The sequence below is a fragment of the Patella vulgata genome, chromosome 3 (assembly GCF_932274485.2).
Source record: "Patella vulgata chromosome 3, xgPatVulg1.2, whole genome shotgun sequence".
Lineage (NCBI taxonomy): Eukaryota > Metazoa > Mollusca > Gastropoda > Patellidae > Patella > Patella vulgata.
In genome coordinates this window covers 21,534,583-21,553,489 of record NC_065881.2, presented here as the reverse complement: position 1 = coordinate 21,553,489, position 18,907 = coordinate 21,534,583, and the positions used below count along the sequence as shown (strand labels likewise).

General features: G+C 32.0%; 1 protein-coding gene across 1 annotated transcript; it reads left to right on the top strand.

The window, feature by feature from the left end:
- Positions 1-628: 628 nt before the first annotated feature.
- Positions 629-18,301, top strand: LOC126817018 (major facilitator superfamily domain-containing protein 10). Its single transcript, XM_050543827.2, has 12 exons — positions 629-788; positions 6,584-6,814; positions 8,131-8,227; positions 8,683-8,786; positions 9,281-9,439; positions 10,141-10,332; positions 11,387-11,477; positions 12,569-12,680; positions 12,931-12,986; positions 13,440-13,583; positions 14,358-14,495; positions 15,526-18,301. Exons 2-12 carry the CDS (start codon positions 6,614-6,616, stop codon positions 15,630-15,632), a joined length of 1,401 nt encoding a protein of 466 aa, XP_050399784.1. The 5' UTR covers positions 629-788; positions 6,584-6,613; the 3' UTR covers positions 15,633-18,301.
- The last annotated feature ends 606 nt before the right edge of the window (positions 18,302-18,907 follow it).

Below are 18,907 nucleotides of genomic sequence, written 5' to 3'. Positions count from 1 at the left end.
CGGGACTAACATGGTTCAATTTTATTTCAATAATTCGCTTGTGCGTAGAGGTCTTTAGCAGTTGGAGGACCCGGAGAAAACCCATGAAGTTGGACAGGGAATCGAAACCATGCCAGTTGACTCAAAGACAGACCTTATATGATACTGTGCGCATGCGCTAACCATTCGCCCCCCCCCCAGCTAAATAAAACAATGGACCCTTTTATGGTCCATGATAAAACTTATCCTCTTTATTTATCTACAAGATTTTAGATGTTAAATCCTCTACATATATTTTTAATTTGAAATTCTAATTTTGATGCTGTATATATTTTTTTAAAACAAAGATTATATATTCAAAATACTTATCCATAATAAAAGGCATACTTCTATTAGTCCTTTTTAATAAAAAAAGAATATATACAAACATTTTAAATCTCAATTGTTTTTACAGATATTTCACAAAAAAAATACAAACCAAAAAAAAAAACCCCAAAAAACCAAAACATAACGTTACTGCTTGAGTGCATCTATGTGATGATTTTCATGTTCACCTGTCAACTACATGTAAGAAAGCTCATCTCTCAACTATAGCGTATCTCGATCAGTAGTATCTCAACACGTGGCGGCTTCACAGATGTAAACATGACCTATGACCCGACCTATGACCTCTAACCTTTGAGATCAGCGAAGAGGAAGCCATGTAAGTAAAGACAGTAATGAAGGAAGAGGAGCAGATAACAGGCGTGTGAATGAACGTGTGACCAAGAACTTATTAACAAAGTATCTTTAATTGACTAGAATTACAGGTAAATATATTAATAATATATTTCTATCTTTTAATGGAGTAAAGGTTTAAACGTCCCGTGATATATTCTTATGTTATATGATGTTGCCGACAGGAATTGCGATAAACCTGACTGAGTTTAAACAGTTTACGACTGACTCAATACTATAAATACCGGCAGTAGTGCTGTGAGAGTGACTGATTGTTTGCACAATTTACCACTAAACTAAGTGCCTGTTTGATTTAACATTTAACTGTTAGCATAGCCTAATTTAATTACTGTGTTTATGAAATTATATGTAGGCCTACACACTGGTTCAAATCAGGGCCAATCAACAGATTCAACTTCCAAAATATTTCTTTTATGGAAGCTACTGACAGAATTCTACTAGCATATAATGATTGTTGGTACAACTTTGGTTGCTTTTATATCGATAGACTTGCCGAGTTAAGACTTGATACTTTCCCACAAAAGTATTTATCGGGGGGTTATTTCCAATAAAAGTAGGGCAATTTTGGTATATATGGAAAGTAGAGACACCCAATCTTACTACAAAAATACTGGATTCCTTGAAAAACACCCATGGAGCGTGCACAGGACAAAAATAAGAGGCTGTCAATTAATGCACGATTAAATACTGTCTGCTCAAGGGACGCCAAAGGTTGAACACATAGATTGTCTGCCTCTATGCATTGTGGAGCGCTTGATAAACTTGATGGTGAACGTACGTTGAAAAAAGTGAGAGACTTGAACGTACAACAGTTTCTGAGATAAAACTGTGGAAAAAGACTTGCGCAGGGGATAATCCCAGAATATACTTAGGCTTCGATATTTATCATAAATGGACATCGATTAAAGACAACATCGTTTTTTACATGCAATGAATTCTCCCCGGCCGGCTTCGCACCTGATGCTAGATACTGCGACAGCCAAGTCATGTGACACAAACATGACTTCTTTTAATAGATTTCTTATAGCTTGGGGGTATTTCCTTGCAAATACAATGTTTTGAGAGGGATTTGAAGGTATCTTTCATATTAAATCATCTCTTGTACAATTTGTCATAAAAATAGGTACTGTATATACAGTATGTAATTATATGTGTATATATTTCCTGGTTTATTTTCTATTTATAATCCTTTATTAAAAACAGGATATATTATTTTTTGACTGATAATATCTTGGGTTTTGAATAAGACCTATAGGTATACTAATACTATGTAGATGTTAATATATTGTCCAGGACATGGTATATTGATGGAGTTTATCATATTTATTGCTTGTAGTAGAGATAGAGATCTTTTGTAGTGCATAAGTTTATTAAACAGGATATTCAGTGATAATTTACTCTTTATATTTGACAAGCAGTTTATATCCTTGTCTAAAAATAAAAGGAGGTTTAACATTTTACTTTTGTGCACCAACTGGGCTATTGAAGATGGGGCATACAACATACAGTGCGCTATGAGTGGAATTATTACCAGTACAGCAATTGAATTCCAACTGTCATGTGTCAATGGTTCTTTATCTGAAAATAGGACCATGAGTTTGTCATCCACCTTGCTTTGCCAGCTTTTCCCTCTCCTTTCTACATTTTTTAAGACAGAACCTAAGCATTTTATAGGAATAAAATCACTGATTTATCGTATGATACAACAGATAGACAGGTGTTCTCTTATCATTTTCAAGCGCAATAAGATAACGTGTTGAATTGTCGCACCATGCATGCATGTATATATAATAAACCACTGATTGTGTTCTAAATAAATGGTCGTTGATGTGCTGTGTCGCTAAATGTCATTCAAGGATTATGTCTGCATTTTGTTGTGCAGTTCTCCTATATTTTCTATTAATATCATGGAAAATTCTTCTGATTATACTACAAGATTTTATTCAAAATAAGATCATATTCATAAATAGATAATAGCAAATCTCTGTGGGTGTCAAAGACAAAGATTTAGCACTTGAAATTTAGTAGCTCCTTATGCATTAAATTTTGAAATACAAAACAATTGCTTACTGTCATTTCGGGACTAACACATGGTTCAATCTTATTTCAATAATTTGCTTGCAGGTAGTGGTCTTTAGCATTGGGAGGAAACCGGAGGACCCGGAAAAACCCCACGAGGTTGGACAGGTGACCCTACTCCTTGTCATGTACAACCAGGGAATCGAAACCACACCAGTTGACTCAATGACAGACCTAATGCTAACCATTCAGCCATCCAAGCCCCCCCTATTTATTTATGAGTTTATTTACCATAGAATGGTGGTTAGTTATACTGGTAGGTCTGCTTATGATCATGACTTGCCACTTCCTTTGTTGTCATTGACATGGATCAATAAAAACAACTTCATTATGTTTATAAATACTACCCTTAATCCTAGACTAGTAAAAGTACAAGTGAAAAATATTAAATTGAGAGATGTATATTCCATATCTAATATACATAATGAATGTAGAGGGTTATAGAGGTAAACACCTAATTTAAAATAATATTAAAAGTCATCTTGAAGATGAGAATATATCATCTAATCTTTGTAATTTATACCGTTTATTACCAGTATACTATATTGATAATGATAATCAAACCTGGACATAAGGCACTGGTCATAGACTTTAAATGATATAACATACTTATTGCAATATATAATATATACCTTGTGTGATAATTTGTGTCTGACAAAGTCTTCGACAGACGCCTTACATGTATGTCCTGGCTTGTATATATGTATGTTGTAATGTGTGATAATTTGTTCTTGACAAAGTTTTTGACTGATGCCTTACTTATGACCAGGCTTGATGATAATATTTATAGTGTATATTTATTAATAGTGTATATTTAAAAAACACAAATGCATGCTCAATTAAGCCCTCAACTCTATATGTTCATGTAGGTATACAATATATACTGATACACCATGGAAATGCACCACTGCTTTGTGCTGGCATTCAGTTGTCTACCGTGACATATCATTGTGTCTCTCACAGACCCAGGGCCCTCACATGGGGGTGGGGCTGAGGGGGCATGTGTCTGGGGGCGACATTTCTTGGAGGGGTGACAAATTTGAATATTTATAGATTAGCCTCCTTGGAGGCTGAGATAGCATATCACCGGCCTTTGCTTCCCTTAAACCTACAACCTGTTTAAACCAGTTCATATTTCAGCAAATAGGGAGGGTAGAATTATGATTTTTCCAAGATATATTATAGGGTTTTTGACCAAATGGAGAGTTAAAGGGAAAATAAACATCAAAATTGTACATATAAGTTGATTTAATAATAACAGTTATTAAGATAAAGTGTTAAACAGTAGAAAAATTGTATTTTCAAATTTCTTTAATCATAAAAAATCAACTGAGCACAGGCACTGATCAAAGCAGTTACAGTATTGAAGGGGGGGGGGGCCACCACTGAACTTTTTGCCCTGGGGCGCCACATAGGCTTGTTAGATCCCTGCACAGACCTGTCGTATAGGAGTTGTACCCACCTAGCTTTTTAAAAGTCAAATTTATACCCCATATTCTGCATCATAAAATCGCATTTTTCAGCATTCCCATTCTATCAAATTTAATTTTTTATGTTTGAGAGAATTGATCTGTGGTTCGTATAAGTGATTGTTAAAACATCATCCTCTCATTTTGTCGTCGGGATCTGATGTTGTTCTTTAAAACTGCAAGATCAAAATGTGTCTTTTAAACCAGATTTACAATTATCCATTTATAAAACTGGTATGTTTTCATGGCATCGCATTGTATTTGCACTATTTACACAACAGTATTCTTGTTTAATTAAATGTCTACCAAATTGTATTGATGAAAGATTTTTAAATGAGAAGGTAGTTGATTGTTATCCTTAGTACAAAACAATGAAATGGATATAAATATCTCAACATCCGTGAATTACAATGAGTTAAATCATGCGATCATAGCCTTAGGCCACACAACTTCAAATAAACAAATAAGACCATTAAATTAACTGTAAGTAAGCAGAAAGTTATGCAGATTAAGCCTCTTTCAATTCTCTTTAAGTTTAGGGGAAGTAAATTAAATACTGGAGATTTAAAACGTGGATGCAGTGTTCATAGAAAGAGGAAGATCTACATTTTATGACTGAATGGTCGATTAAACCGCTGTGCTCACATAAACTAATTTTGGGGGTTTTGTTAGTTGACAGTCCTACTAATCACTGAAAAGAAGCAACAAGAGCATTTTTTTAATGACATTTATATGCATTTTTCAAATGAGTAAGATGCAAAAGTCTTGGATTTCAACAGTTTTGTGTAACTTAGTAAAATCTTGTGAACACTCGAAGAACAAAAGTTGTCATTCGATTCATTTCAAATTTTTATGCTTTAATGAAATTATTGAAATGAAGACACCTATTGAAATCCAACATTTTTCGTAAAAGACTTCTGAACTTTTCGCCCTTGTTTCAGTATTTACAACCTTGCGATATGAAAACTTCTATTGATTATCACTTTTGATTAAATCATACAATCAAAGTGCAGATGATATTATACACTATAAAGGTTTTGCTTTCTATTCACCTAAAGATTAACAATGCAACTACTTTTGTAGACTGACAGACAACTTAGCTGCTGTTGTATCTATTGATGCCTTGCAACCAATCTTTTTTATACACCCACATTTTCATGTGGATGTATATTGGCGTTGCCCCTGTTACGTCTGGACGTCCACAATTTGTTTGTTGTCACTCTACAGGTCACAATTTTTATCCGATTTCGACGAAACTTAAAATATAAGTCCATCTCCCACAGATCTTGGTTCCTTTTGATATTGGCATATATCGGTCCATAACTTCATGGATTATGCTCCATGATGGTACGAAAAATTACGTTTTTAGCTTGTGGACACTGTAGAGGTCACGATTTTCTTCTGAATTTTATGAGACTTGAATTGCATGTTTATAACTCGAAGATGTTGGTTCCTTTTGATATTTGCGCATGTCGGATTGTATCGTCATGAATTATGGCTCCTGATTGTACGAAAAATCACATATTTAGCTTGTGGTCCCTCTAGAGGTCACAATTATTATCCAATTTAAAAAAACGTTCTACTATTTCACCATTACACCCTAATGATTGCTGACTTCAAATTTCCTGAAAATGGGACCAAAATAGTCGCCCCTTGTACGCAAATTGTGTAAATATATGGTATTTCAAGGTTGATCAGATTTTGATGAAACTTAAAATATATCTTTACAACCCAAAGATCTTGGTTCCTGTCGATATTCGTGCATATCAGATCGTAACTTATTGAATTATGGCCCTTGATTGTATGAATAATCGCTTTTTGTTTAGCTTGTTCTCTATCCATCTCTTGCAAAATGTGGGCGTATCTTGCCTGGCAGTCACTGGTTTTATTTGAAAGACCGCATTATCTGTCTTTGATTGACAACAAATAGTTATTTTATGACATGTAACCAACATTTAGCTATGCAATATTGACAATGTAACAGACCTCATAAACAAATGTTCAGCTATCTGTAATCTCCTTTAACAGTTGATGTGACATGTTATTTTTTTTATTTATTTTTTTCTGACATGTTTTGATAATGATTGAAAGAAGTGCCATATTTGTTTGACTAACAGTATTCATAATATTGATTTTCTCACATAAATATCTCCTGAAAGTCAGTACATTTTATTGTTTATGTCATCATTTTAACTTTATGAAAAGTAAATGAAACAACTATGCTCCATTTGGTCAATGGATATATACAAAACAGAACTGGGTTTTTTCTGCTGCTTGAAACATTATATGAATTATACATTATTTGTTTTTTATTTCAGATTATTTGGACGTGACATTGAACTTCGACAATGGCGTCTGCTAGCACTAAGAATACACAGAGCCGGTATGAAGATGTTTCGAAGAAAAGCAAAGGCAATGAAAAGGATTTGAAAAAAATGAATCGTGTTTTCTTTATTGTGTTCATCTCCCTTGTTTTAGATCTGTTGGCATTCACAGTGATTCTACCATTACTGCCATCCATATTAGATTACTATGGTAGTAATGATAAAGTAAGTACATAGTAGATTATTATGGTAGTTATGATAAAGTAAGTACATATTAGATTACTATGGTAGTTATGATAAAGTAAATACAAATATCATACTAGATTACTATGGTAGTAAGTAAGTAAGTACATATTAGATTACTATGGTATTAATGATAAAGTAAGTACATATTACATTACTATAGTAGTAATGATAAAGTAAGTATATTATTAGAATTAGTAGGGTAGTAATGATAAAGTAAGTACATATTAGATTAATAGATAATGATACAGTAAGTAGTAAGAACATATTAGATTATCGTAGTAGTAATTATATAGTAAGTACATATATTAAATCACTATGGCATTATTTTTGTTACTATCAGGATCAGTCTTTGTCATCATTATCTACTAACATGTCCTTCGAGATTAAAATGTATTGGGACTAGTTTCGATGTGAGGGATTGTTTCAGTGCAATGTGATTTGTTTTGTCTGAGAAATCTGTCAAATTTATAGAGTATTTTAAAATAAAACAAGTGTCAATGTTCAGTTGTAACTGAAAACTGTAACTTATGGAAATAATGTAGGTCTATTTAGTTTAATGAACAGTGTTGTGATATGTGATGTCAATTAGGGTTTACTTCATATAACTAATTTCTGTCAACCGGGTGCAGTAATTGAAATGTACTCTGTGTATGACATGTCTGTCATAGAAGTTTTTAACTCTGGTTGACCTTGAACCATTTGTATGCCCATCTGTACAAAAGTGATTTTTGCTGAACTTATGAAAGTTTTGTCACGCACTTCATTGAGAAAATAAAACTAAATTGTCCACAAGTTCCAAAATCTAGTTACTGGTAACCTGCATATTAATAATAATAATGTACAAGCATGAGTATAGAAGTTAAAACACACAAAAACAAATTTAAAGACATTTCACTGGATCTTAATATTTTATTTAAATCTTACAAAGTAACCTTATTTGTGTTAAACATATGTTACTTAGAAACTTTCTTTTTATAATGATATAGAGAAAATATAAGTATTGATGAAATTGTAGATATTTAATACCTTCTTGTTTGTTTTATCTTGTATACTCATGCTTGCACATGTAGCTGTGGATATCACTTTACTGAGCTATATTTATTCCTCTTCTATGCATTGTTAAACTATAGTAAGCATAATATCAGAACTTCTTATAATTTTGGATTCCAAATTTCTATGTTTATTACTTTATGATTGAACAATGACCTTATTTGTTTCATGTTGACCTTAAACTCCATTTGTCTCTCCCTCCCTTTATACACAGTTCAAAAATTTTTCTATCAATTTATTTTTAGGTGGGATTATATACATATTTAAAAACATCAGTCAGTAACTTTAGAGAATTAGTTGGTGCACCGGACACTCCAAGATGGAATTCTGTCCTGTTTGGTGGTGAGTCTTTGTAAAAATATCTTTAGGTTTTATTTTACATACAAATCTGGTATAAACTTAACGTGTTGATGATTATACCAAACTTATAGTCTCTGCTAAAATTGTAAATAAAATGAAAGGGGGTTTAACGTCCTACTTTTCTGCTCCAACTGAGGTAATGGAGATGGACATATGCCTTACAGAGTACTATGAGGGAAATTTTGTCCAGACAGCAATGCTACGGCTTATTCTTATTTTAAATTCCAACTGTCAAGGCTTCTTTTACGTACAAGCCGACTTGTGCACAGGACCTCAGATTTTTTATCCCATCCGAACAACTGTGTGCTAAAATTTGACAGTGTCAATTCTGCTTAGGCACCTATAGCAAGGAGGTCGAATGAAGGGAGCAGACACTAACTTTGATGAATAATCATAAAAAACAGTGAAACAATTACAGTGTTCTTGTTTTTTTTCAGGATTAATTGGTTCCTTGTTTTCATATTTGAATTTTTTGAGTGCTCCTGTTATTGGTGCTGCTAGTGATATTTATGGTAGAAAACCATTGATGTTATTGAGTATGGTAAGACATAGGAATTTCTATTACGTAGGATTAAAGAATGAATTTGAGTACCTTTTAGCATGGATGAAGCCGGGAAAAATTTAATATTGTCCAAAAAATGCAAATGAAGCAACTGGAAATTATATATGGTGAACCAAAATGCATTGTGATTCTTAATCCAATGTGCAGGGACAGTACCAGCAAATAATAATGTTCTTTCTTTTTTTGTGTGGGTGTTTCTTGACAACTGGGATGTGGGGAGTCAAGGGATCTAATTAATATTTTATGTCATAATTATGTCCTCAATGCAAGTGTTGTAGTTTTGATCCCATTGTTGTATAGTGTCAATGAAAACAGTTGACTTCCCAACTTCATAGTTTTTCTTAGTGATTTAAGTGCGTACTAACTATTATTAATGAATACTGTATGTTAGTCTGTATTATGTGAACAATAAACTCCATGCCGTATTATATGAACAATAAACTCCATGCTTCATGTCTCTCCTTTTATTTTAGGTGGGAGTGGCAGCATCCTATGCATTATGGGCAATATCATCTAATTTTACGTTATTTGTACTAGCTCGTATTATTGGTGGAATTAGTAAAGGAAACGTCAGTTTAAGTACGGCCATTGTTACTGATGTCTCAACTCCTGAAAAACGTGGAAAAGGAATGGTAGGAACAAGAAACTTATGTCATATGAAATTAGATATGAGAAGAGGAATAGCAACACTCTCTTAAAAGAGTAGGAAAGGCTGGACAGACTGGTAGAACGGGTTATGGACATAACCGCCAAAACATATTTGGTCATAACGGCCAAAATTTTGTCATAACGGCCAAACATATTTTAAAATTGTTTTATTCTTATGTTTTTTAAATGTTTTGTTAATTAAACCGTTACCAATAAAATATTTTGGCCATTATACAAATGTTTTGGCTGTTATGATCAATTGTGGCAGTGGTCAAGTGTTCTAATGCATGTACTTTAGATCATAATGTCTGTCAATGAGTCGAATAAAGTACTCAAAGGGGTAGGGTCGATTGCCCAACTTCATGGGTTTTCTCCGGATCCTCTGGTTTCCTCCCACTGACAAAGACCTCTACGCACAACCAATTTATTGAAATAAAATTGTACCTTATTATGTCCCGAAATTACCTGGCTTATGTCAGGTGGACATCAAACTCCATTTCTCACTCTCTTGGAAATGCTACATAAACTATAAATTAATGTTTCAACTACTTTAGCATTCCTCAAGGTAGCAGTACCTTTTGCCTTAGTTGTTGTTCCGATATCTTTTCCTTCCAGTATTCTAACAAAATTACAAGATGCATGATATGTACATTAATAATTAATTCAATCTTCTATTTATTTTCAGGCATGGATAGGAGTGGCATTTTCAGTAGGTTTTGTGTTTGGACCAACCATTGGTGCTATTTTTTCTATATATGGTAAATCCAGTGGAGGATCTATCTTTTTACTTCCAGCATTATTTGCACTCACTCTTGCAATTGGAGATATTTTATTTGTTTATTTATTTTTAGAAGAAACTTTACCAGAATCTAAACGAGTAAGTAGTATTTTTTGTGTATGCTCATATTTGTCATGAAAATGAGATCTTTGACTCTAAGAATTCCTTGGGTTTGGATGTCAAGATTATTCTAAGATTAAAACTTTCCAGCCATGTTGTTATTTGTTATAGTAGAGGAAAATACTAGGAATTCATGACTAATTTAAGCAGAACTTGTTTTGAAAGTTCATTTCACAAAAATCTACTGAACATTTTGCAAACGATGAAATAACCAAAGTTTCAAAAGATCATAAATGACTGGTAGAACAATGAAATATAATAATAATCCTATTAGTTAATCTTGATTTATTCAAAATGGCACCTAAAATCCAAGATGGGTGCAGCCCTTATAAAAATGAAAATGAAACCATAAATTAAATATTTAAGTGAATAAAATCACAGAATAGCACTATTATCAGATAAATTTGATTTAAAAGTATGAAACCAAATATTGTATACTCTTCAAAAGAACAGACTGAAATTCTGTACGTGAAGTTTCCACTACAAAATCAGTGAATTATACTCAATTAAACATATTTACATATATAATTTTTAAAAGAAACTAAGAAATTGGATCAGAACTGAAAGCTTCTTAAAATTGCTACATTTTGAGCACTGAAATTTTTTATTTTTGAGACAAAATTGGTCTTAAAAAAGTCAAAATCTTATAGCATTTTGATGTGTCGAGTGGACGTTAAACCCCATTTCTCTCTCTCTATAGCATTTTGAAGTGTATACATCAAACATGAAATTATTTTCAATTTAATATATCTTACATGATTTTTAAACATGCTGTTTGATTGACAATGGTTCATTAGATTTTAGATTGTATTGATACTTTTTGACCATTTATTTCTGTATTCTGTTCTTGAAGTTTGCTGTTTCTAAAGAGTTTTCTTAATTTTCTGTTGTATCTGGTGTCTTTGTGAATATTTCACACAAGTTGTATGAAAGCTTGAGCTACATGTACTAATATGGCCTTATATTTGATATACTTAGAATTAGGAGGGTTATTGTTTTTTATTTTATATCTACTTTATTTTATTTATTTCAGAATAAAAAAACAAGTTTAAGTAGTGCATCAGATTATGTTAACCCTTTCAAATTATTCAGATTTTCAACAGTAAAAAATATTTCATCGACAGGTATGTTATGTGATTTATGTTTCAGAAGCATCATAAAAGTTGTTTGATTTTAGATAGTGTTTAATGCTGCTTATCGTCATTTGTACTTTTCGGACAATTTTTATTTTTCATATCTTAAAGATACATTCCCGCGTACAAACTGGGTGATTTGATGATACATTTGGACTGAAAATATATTCAAACTAATTAATCTATCAAAATTTTGCTTCAAATCCTTTTCAAAACATTGTATTCGCAAGAGAATACCCCTGCTATAAAAATATATATTAAAAGAGGTCATGTTTGTTGCGGATCCTAGCAACGGGTGCGAAGCCTGAGGAGAATTCATTACATATACAACACAATGCTGTCTTTAATTGCTGTCCATTTATCATAAAATCAAAGCCTAATTAAATTCTCAGATTATCCACTGCCCACGTCTTTTTCTGTGGTTTTTATCTCAGGAACTGTTGTACGTTTAAGCTCATCATCAAGTTTATCAACATGCACGTACATCAAGCGCTCACTAATGCTGAGAGATCAGACAATCTTCGCGTGAAACCTTTGATGTCACTTGAGCAGACATCACTAATCGTCGGGTTGCCAGTTAGGGAAACCCTTACATTTTTGTTCTGTATGCGCTCCATGGGTGTTTTTCAGGGAATGTAGTATTTTTCTAGTAAGATTAGGTGCCTAAACCATGCATTTTTATTTTTTTCCTGAAACACCTCTGCCAAAGTTGCCCTGCGCCTTATCAACTGCATACTCCTAATACATCGAAAAATACAGTACTGTTATTGGAAATAACCACCCGATAAATACTTTTGTGGGAAAGTATCTTTAATAAACACTAAAATATATGTAAATTGAAAATGTATGTTAATTCACGATATTGTAATTCAGAAGTGTTTCAAAATCCCCCAAATGACAATCAGAAGCGTTAATAGTAAATTACCTCTTTAACCAAGAGTGATATTACTGAACACAAGCAAGTATTTCCGAAGCAACTTGCTAAATAGGCTAGTCATTAAAGAGAGATCAAGTCAAGCATATTGTTTCTTTGCCATTCAGAGTTTTTATCTAGATTTTGAATCATCTGTTTCATATTTCAGATTCTAAAAATATACAGAGAATTGGAAGTTTATATTTTATTTACATGTTTTTATATTCTGGGTTGGAATTCACCTTACCTTTTCTCTGTCACAATAGATTCCAGTATGACAGGTAGGTATCATAAACTATTAATATATTAGGATTCTAAGATTTTTGCTGGTCATATTGACAAGAGAAATCCACTACTTCTAATTTTATTGGAATTATATTAAAAAAATATTAATAAGTGAGAAACCTTTGATGAAGTTCTGATTAATATCTGTATGCCTTCAATTTCTGATTCCTTTAACAGTAATTTATATGCACATGTGGTAGAAATAGAGCTAATTTAAGCCTTAATTTTATATATCTTCTATTTCAGTATTCAACAAGGAAAAATGTTTTTCTTTATGGGTGCAGTTATGGCCCTTGTTCAAGGTGCGGAATATGTTAATTTAAATATTTTTAAAGAGAGATTAATAATTATAAAATGTGCACCGATACTTATTTCTAACAGTAGGTCTGCAGAGTAATAAATCGTAGCATATTTTAGCTATTATTTGTTACTATATTATAACCATACATGTCAGATAAAATCTTTAATTTGCTGAATTTCTTCAATTTTATCTCGCTCAGTGAATTTGGTGTCGGCTAAGTATGGTAATTAGAACATCCTAGGTTCAATCCCAGTGTTGGTCACAAGAGTTACGGTGCAGGCCGGGGTCTCGCAAGGAAAAACCTCTACTCCCTCAGAACACACAATATGCGACGTAAGCTTGGCTTCATTAGCCTTGTTGGTGTGAAAAAGTACGGTGCTAAACCCCATTTCATTTCTTTATTTATACAATCCACATTCTGCAAAATATAAATATTGGCATTATTTTTCTCCAGGCGGTTATGTACGAAGAGTTACACAAGAAAAACAACAGAAAGTTGCTATTCAAGGAATGATTATATTAATACCAGCCTTTATAATAATGGCCTTTGCCTTTTCTACAACACTAATGTATATCGGCCTTGTTCTCTTCTCTTTTGGTAAGTTTATACAAGTATTTTGAAGGTTATGGTTTTACGAAGGACTTCTATGTCACAATCCCGTGGAAGCAGACTTGAAACAAAACAGTCAATAGCAATAATTGTTTTCTTTCTGGTTAAGACCTTTTACTTGGGACGGAGGGGCTGTCAAGGACAGCTATCTAGTCGTTCCTATGGTACGGAAATCGAGGTCCTGTGTACACATTGGTGTGCACGTAAAAGATCCCTTGACAGTTGGAATTTGATATAAGAGTAGGCCGCTATCCATGCAAAATTTCCATCATAGCACACGGTATGGCCTATGCTCGTCTTCATTAGTCCAGTTCGGAGCAGAGCAGTAGGTCGTTAAACCCCATTTCATTTCCTTTTATTTGCACTAATATATAAATATTTGTTGCATTATTTACAGCTTTCCACGCACAGTCGGTATCATTAAAATCAAATTTTTTTTTTTTTCTTTCGTTCTACATTCCTTATTTTACTTACACTGACAATTGTTATCATGGTATTATGTTTTTACTTGTGTACTGTAAACAGCCAGTGAAATCTCTGCTTTTCAGGATACTGTTCAGTGATATATTTACAAACTCATGAGTCAAATATATGTTGTATATAGTGTAGAAAATTAAAACTGTAAAGACAAAACAAAATAGAAATATAATTAAGTTGTGTGTACTGTATATTTTAGAAGTTAAAATATTGAATATGAGATAAAATAAAGGAAAATGTTTTGTTTGTCTAATATAATTTGAGTTATGTTATTTATGATTTCAGCATCAGGAACAGTAGTACCATGTTTAACAACTATGATATCTATTAATGGTGGAAACGAACAGAAAGGTGTTATAATGGGAACGTTTAGATCTCTAGGTGCTCTAGCTAGAGCTGTAGGTCCAGTTGCTGCTTCAATAGGTATAATATATATTGCTCTTAATTCATTCTCTCTAAAAAAATATGACCAGCAAAATTCAATTTTAACATTTTGTTTGTATCCTTGTTACAAATAGGTGATAGTAATAGCAAGCTAATTACCGAAATCGTCCGTTCACCATTTTATTATCCATGTGCAAGTCTAGGCTACCAATCATCCGTTCACCATTTTATTATCCATGTGCAAGTCTAGGCTACCAATCATCCGTTCACCATTTTATTATCCATGTGTAAGTCTGGCTATCAATCATCCGTTCACCATTTTATTATCCATGTGTAAGTCCTGGCTATCAATCATCCGTTCACCATTTTATTATCCATGTGTAAGTCCTGGCTATCAATCATCCGTTCACCATTTTATTATTCATGTGCAAATCTAGGCTATCAATTAATCACATGGTCATCTACAATGGTAATTCACACATTCCGTCATATTGTAGCCGAGATTATCAAATATTGACTGTAAGAAAGCCAAGGGACTATTTTACTTATTGAAGTCTTTAATACCAAGTGTAATGAAGTGTAATGACTGTGTATGACACCTAAGATAAGGGGGTGGGGGGTGTTGTAACGGAAACTACTGAGGAATCCAAAGTGTCGTTTGTTTTAAAAGACAAGATAATAAATATGGCACTAATTTATATAAAAGGAAGGATAAAGCTGCTAATTGTCATTTAAGGGATTTTGAAACCCTTACAAACTACGTGTTGTGAAAGTTGGATCTCTAAAAGTAATATCGGTCCAAGTGGTTAAATGCTGTTCAGTATTTACAAATATATGAATTATAGATTTTGTGCAACGTCTGACATCATGTGTAAGCGAAATAAACTAGTCAATGCCACCTGTAAGTGTTGAGTAAAATCTTTGGTCTATTTGTAATCGATCAAGCAATGAAAATTTAGATATTATCTAAAAAATGCAAATGACTATTATCAGCTTTAACGAAGTATTAAAGCAATACACAAAAAACACATACTTATTAAAGGTTTAAATGTGTATTTATATTTTACAGTATACTGGAGCTTAGGAGCAAAAGTTTGTTATGTTAGTGGAGGAATTTTACTCATTTTACCTGTATTGCTGCTGAAGAAATTACGCAAACAAAAGATAGAAAAGTAATAATTGAACAATAAATGGCTTTAAGTCACAAGAAATACATATCTAAAATACAAGCTATATTTGATACATACACAATCAATCAAAAAACAAAAGAATAACAGGATCAAATTTTAAGGCACATTATCAAAATACTAAAATAAGCAAAATTTTTATCAGAGATAGAAGAAAGGATCCACAAAATTTTAGAATTTGATTATCCTGTTCTAGTACTATCATTTAAGTAGATGATATTACTAAGAATAAGAGATTTTTTGGTTGCTAATCTCAATTCTTTTATAAAAGAGAGTTACAATTTTTATACGCCCATATTGAAATGTGTTTGTATATTGTCGTTGCCCCCGTCTGTTAGTCCGATTGTCGGTCTGGCTGTTCAGCCGTCGGTTGGTCCGGCGTCCACAATTGCTTGTGGAAGCTCGAGGCTAAAGTGAATATCCGATTGACTTTAAATTTATACAGTGTTTAAGGTCATGAGACGAAGAAGCCTATTGATTTGCAACGATTACCGATAATTACTGCCTGAGTTATGGCCCTTCATCACTTTAAAAAATCTTGTGTATGCTCTAGAGGCTAAAGTTAATATCCGATTGACTTTAAATATATAGACATGAGACAAAGAAGCCTATTGATTTTCAACAATTTCCAATTATTACTGCCAGAGTTATGGCCCTTGATCACTTTGAAAAATCTTGGGGATGCTTTATGACCATAGTTATCATCTGATTGATTTTATATTTATACACTGTGTTTACGCCTATATATAATTGTTTAGATTGACCTTGGCTTGATACACAGAGTTTAAGGTCTTGAAACGAATAAGTATATTGATTTTCAATGGTTTTTGATAATTGGAACAGCTAAATCCATGATATTAAATGTTTTGTATACTCAACGTTAGCATGGGCCAAACAAATTCTAATGATTTTCTGATAATTACTTAATGAGTTGTTACTCTAAAATCAGATTTTAGTGTATTATAAATGTTTCATTACCGACAAAAGTAAAAATATGTGACAACTCTTGTTGACTGCTCGGACGATTTAGCTGCTGTGGGCATATATTTCGTTGCCTGGCAACTATCTTTGGAATTCATATCAAGCAACCTATATCTTTGGAATTCATATCAAGCAACCTAATTGTTTTGGTTATTTTATACAAATGTATTTATAGCAAAATATTTGTATACATGTATATTGATTAAATAAAACGAAATTACAGAGTTTGTAATTGATTTTAATTATACTGTATTTGATTGTATATTATATAATGATGTTATTATAGAAATAATATATTAACAGCAAAGAGATTAAATTTAAAAATATATGTCTGATTAATTGTCTCAGAATAATTTACCTTGAAATTGGCCACTGCATGATAATAATAAAAACTCATCAAGAAAATAACATTTAGCAAAGACAGGAAGTCTTTCAAATGGTTGATTTACATATATGTATCACAATTAGAATAATACAGACTGTTTTATTCGTTAAACATCGAAAAACTTGTTGTGAATTTGAAACATTAAATAAATTTAATTAGATATTCAGAAATTTAATTTGCATAATTCTTTGATTATATTGTTATTATTGAATCTGATTAGAAACATTAATTAAATTGATTGTTATAATAAAAATTTTGATATTCAGAAATTTAAAGTGCATAATTAGACAAAAAATGTTCTTGTTTTATACACAAAGTAATTCATTATTTGTAGTGCTGGTAATCAGTTTTCTTACAATTGATTTGTTGTGTGAGTATGGTTAAGATTCTTTTGGAAGAAATTATATCTTAACTGATGGAGAATGTCTCTTGTTATAAAGTTGAAAGTTATATATATTTGTATTCCAGGAGAGAGAATTTATTAATTAAAATAATTGTTACAGATATCATTGTTATAGCATGGACAGTTTGTTACGTTTATGTATAAAATTTAAATATTATTTTACTGTATAATGTTGTAATTTTACCTTTTTGTAAGCTTTTTTTCACCGTCAAAATTTATGAGTATCTTAAATACATTACTTGAAATTATATAAATTATGTAAATATCCTTGATTTGGTGCATCAAAAATGTAAATTAATATAAAGAATTATTTGAAGATCATTATGGTCAGGTCAGTGTTGTTGATTTGTAATGAGCCTTGATTGTAATGTTGGGCTTAGTCACAAGCTTTTGACACAGTAAAGATGACCCCAGGTCGCCTTGAATAATGCCATTGAATATAATACTCCAAATTTATGTCTATTTTTAGTAATTTTATGTTGATTGATGACTTATATAAACAGTGAGAGAAAAAGTGCTTTGTTTCTGGTTTTGTTTTTTTTGGTATAAAAAATATTTACACATGTTTTATATGTCAAATATAGACAACAAGTTTTAAAGCTGTTAGTAATGTTAATGGCAACATTTGGTGAAATCTTGTAACTTTTTTTACTCTTTTAATTTTATTTCCATGACATATTTGTACTAAACAATTGAGCTTTTTCATATACTGATATTTACACATTTAATTGTTGATCAATTGTCTTGAATTTAAAAAAGAAATTCTAGGTTTTTTGGTACATTGACAATTTTGTACTATTTAATTAACAGTACATTAAATTACTTTTCATTTTAGTTTTTTTTACATGTGTAACCGGCTTATGGGTGTGGAAAATAAAGTTATATATTTTTTGAATTTCGAATAAATTTGTTATTGTTTTCTTTTATGCATTTTTAGCTTGTATTTGTCATTAGACGCTGTCAATTTACAATTAATATTGAAGCATAAGTAAATTCCTGGATTATCACAGAGTTTACTTGGCATTTAATTCTCTCAATGTTCTCATCACAACCATTAGCCATTAGATCACTCAAGGAGACAGGTAGCCTTTTAGGGATGCCCTCACATTTTTGTTTTGCACATGCCCCATGGGTGTTTTTCAGTCAAAATTGCCATACTTTTATTGGAAATAATTACTCGATAATTAATTTCCTGGGAATGTGTCTTAAGAAAAAAAATTTGGGTGGATATCTTCATGTCTATACAATTTGATAAGTTCAGAATTTTTCATCATGTGGACACTAATTGCTGTCTCCTGTATCCATTCACTTGATTTGATATTTGTTGTTTAATTCTTGCAATGACTGTGTAGTTTGTAGTGTGGTTCTCCTGCGCACTTACTATCGAAATAACTAACAGTAGACCTCTTTGATTTGGGTCAAAAATAAAAATGTCGACTACATAGGATTTTGTGCTAATTTTGTGTGTGAGATACCACCATTAAAGTCAATGCAA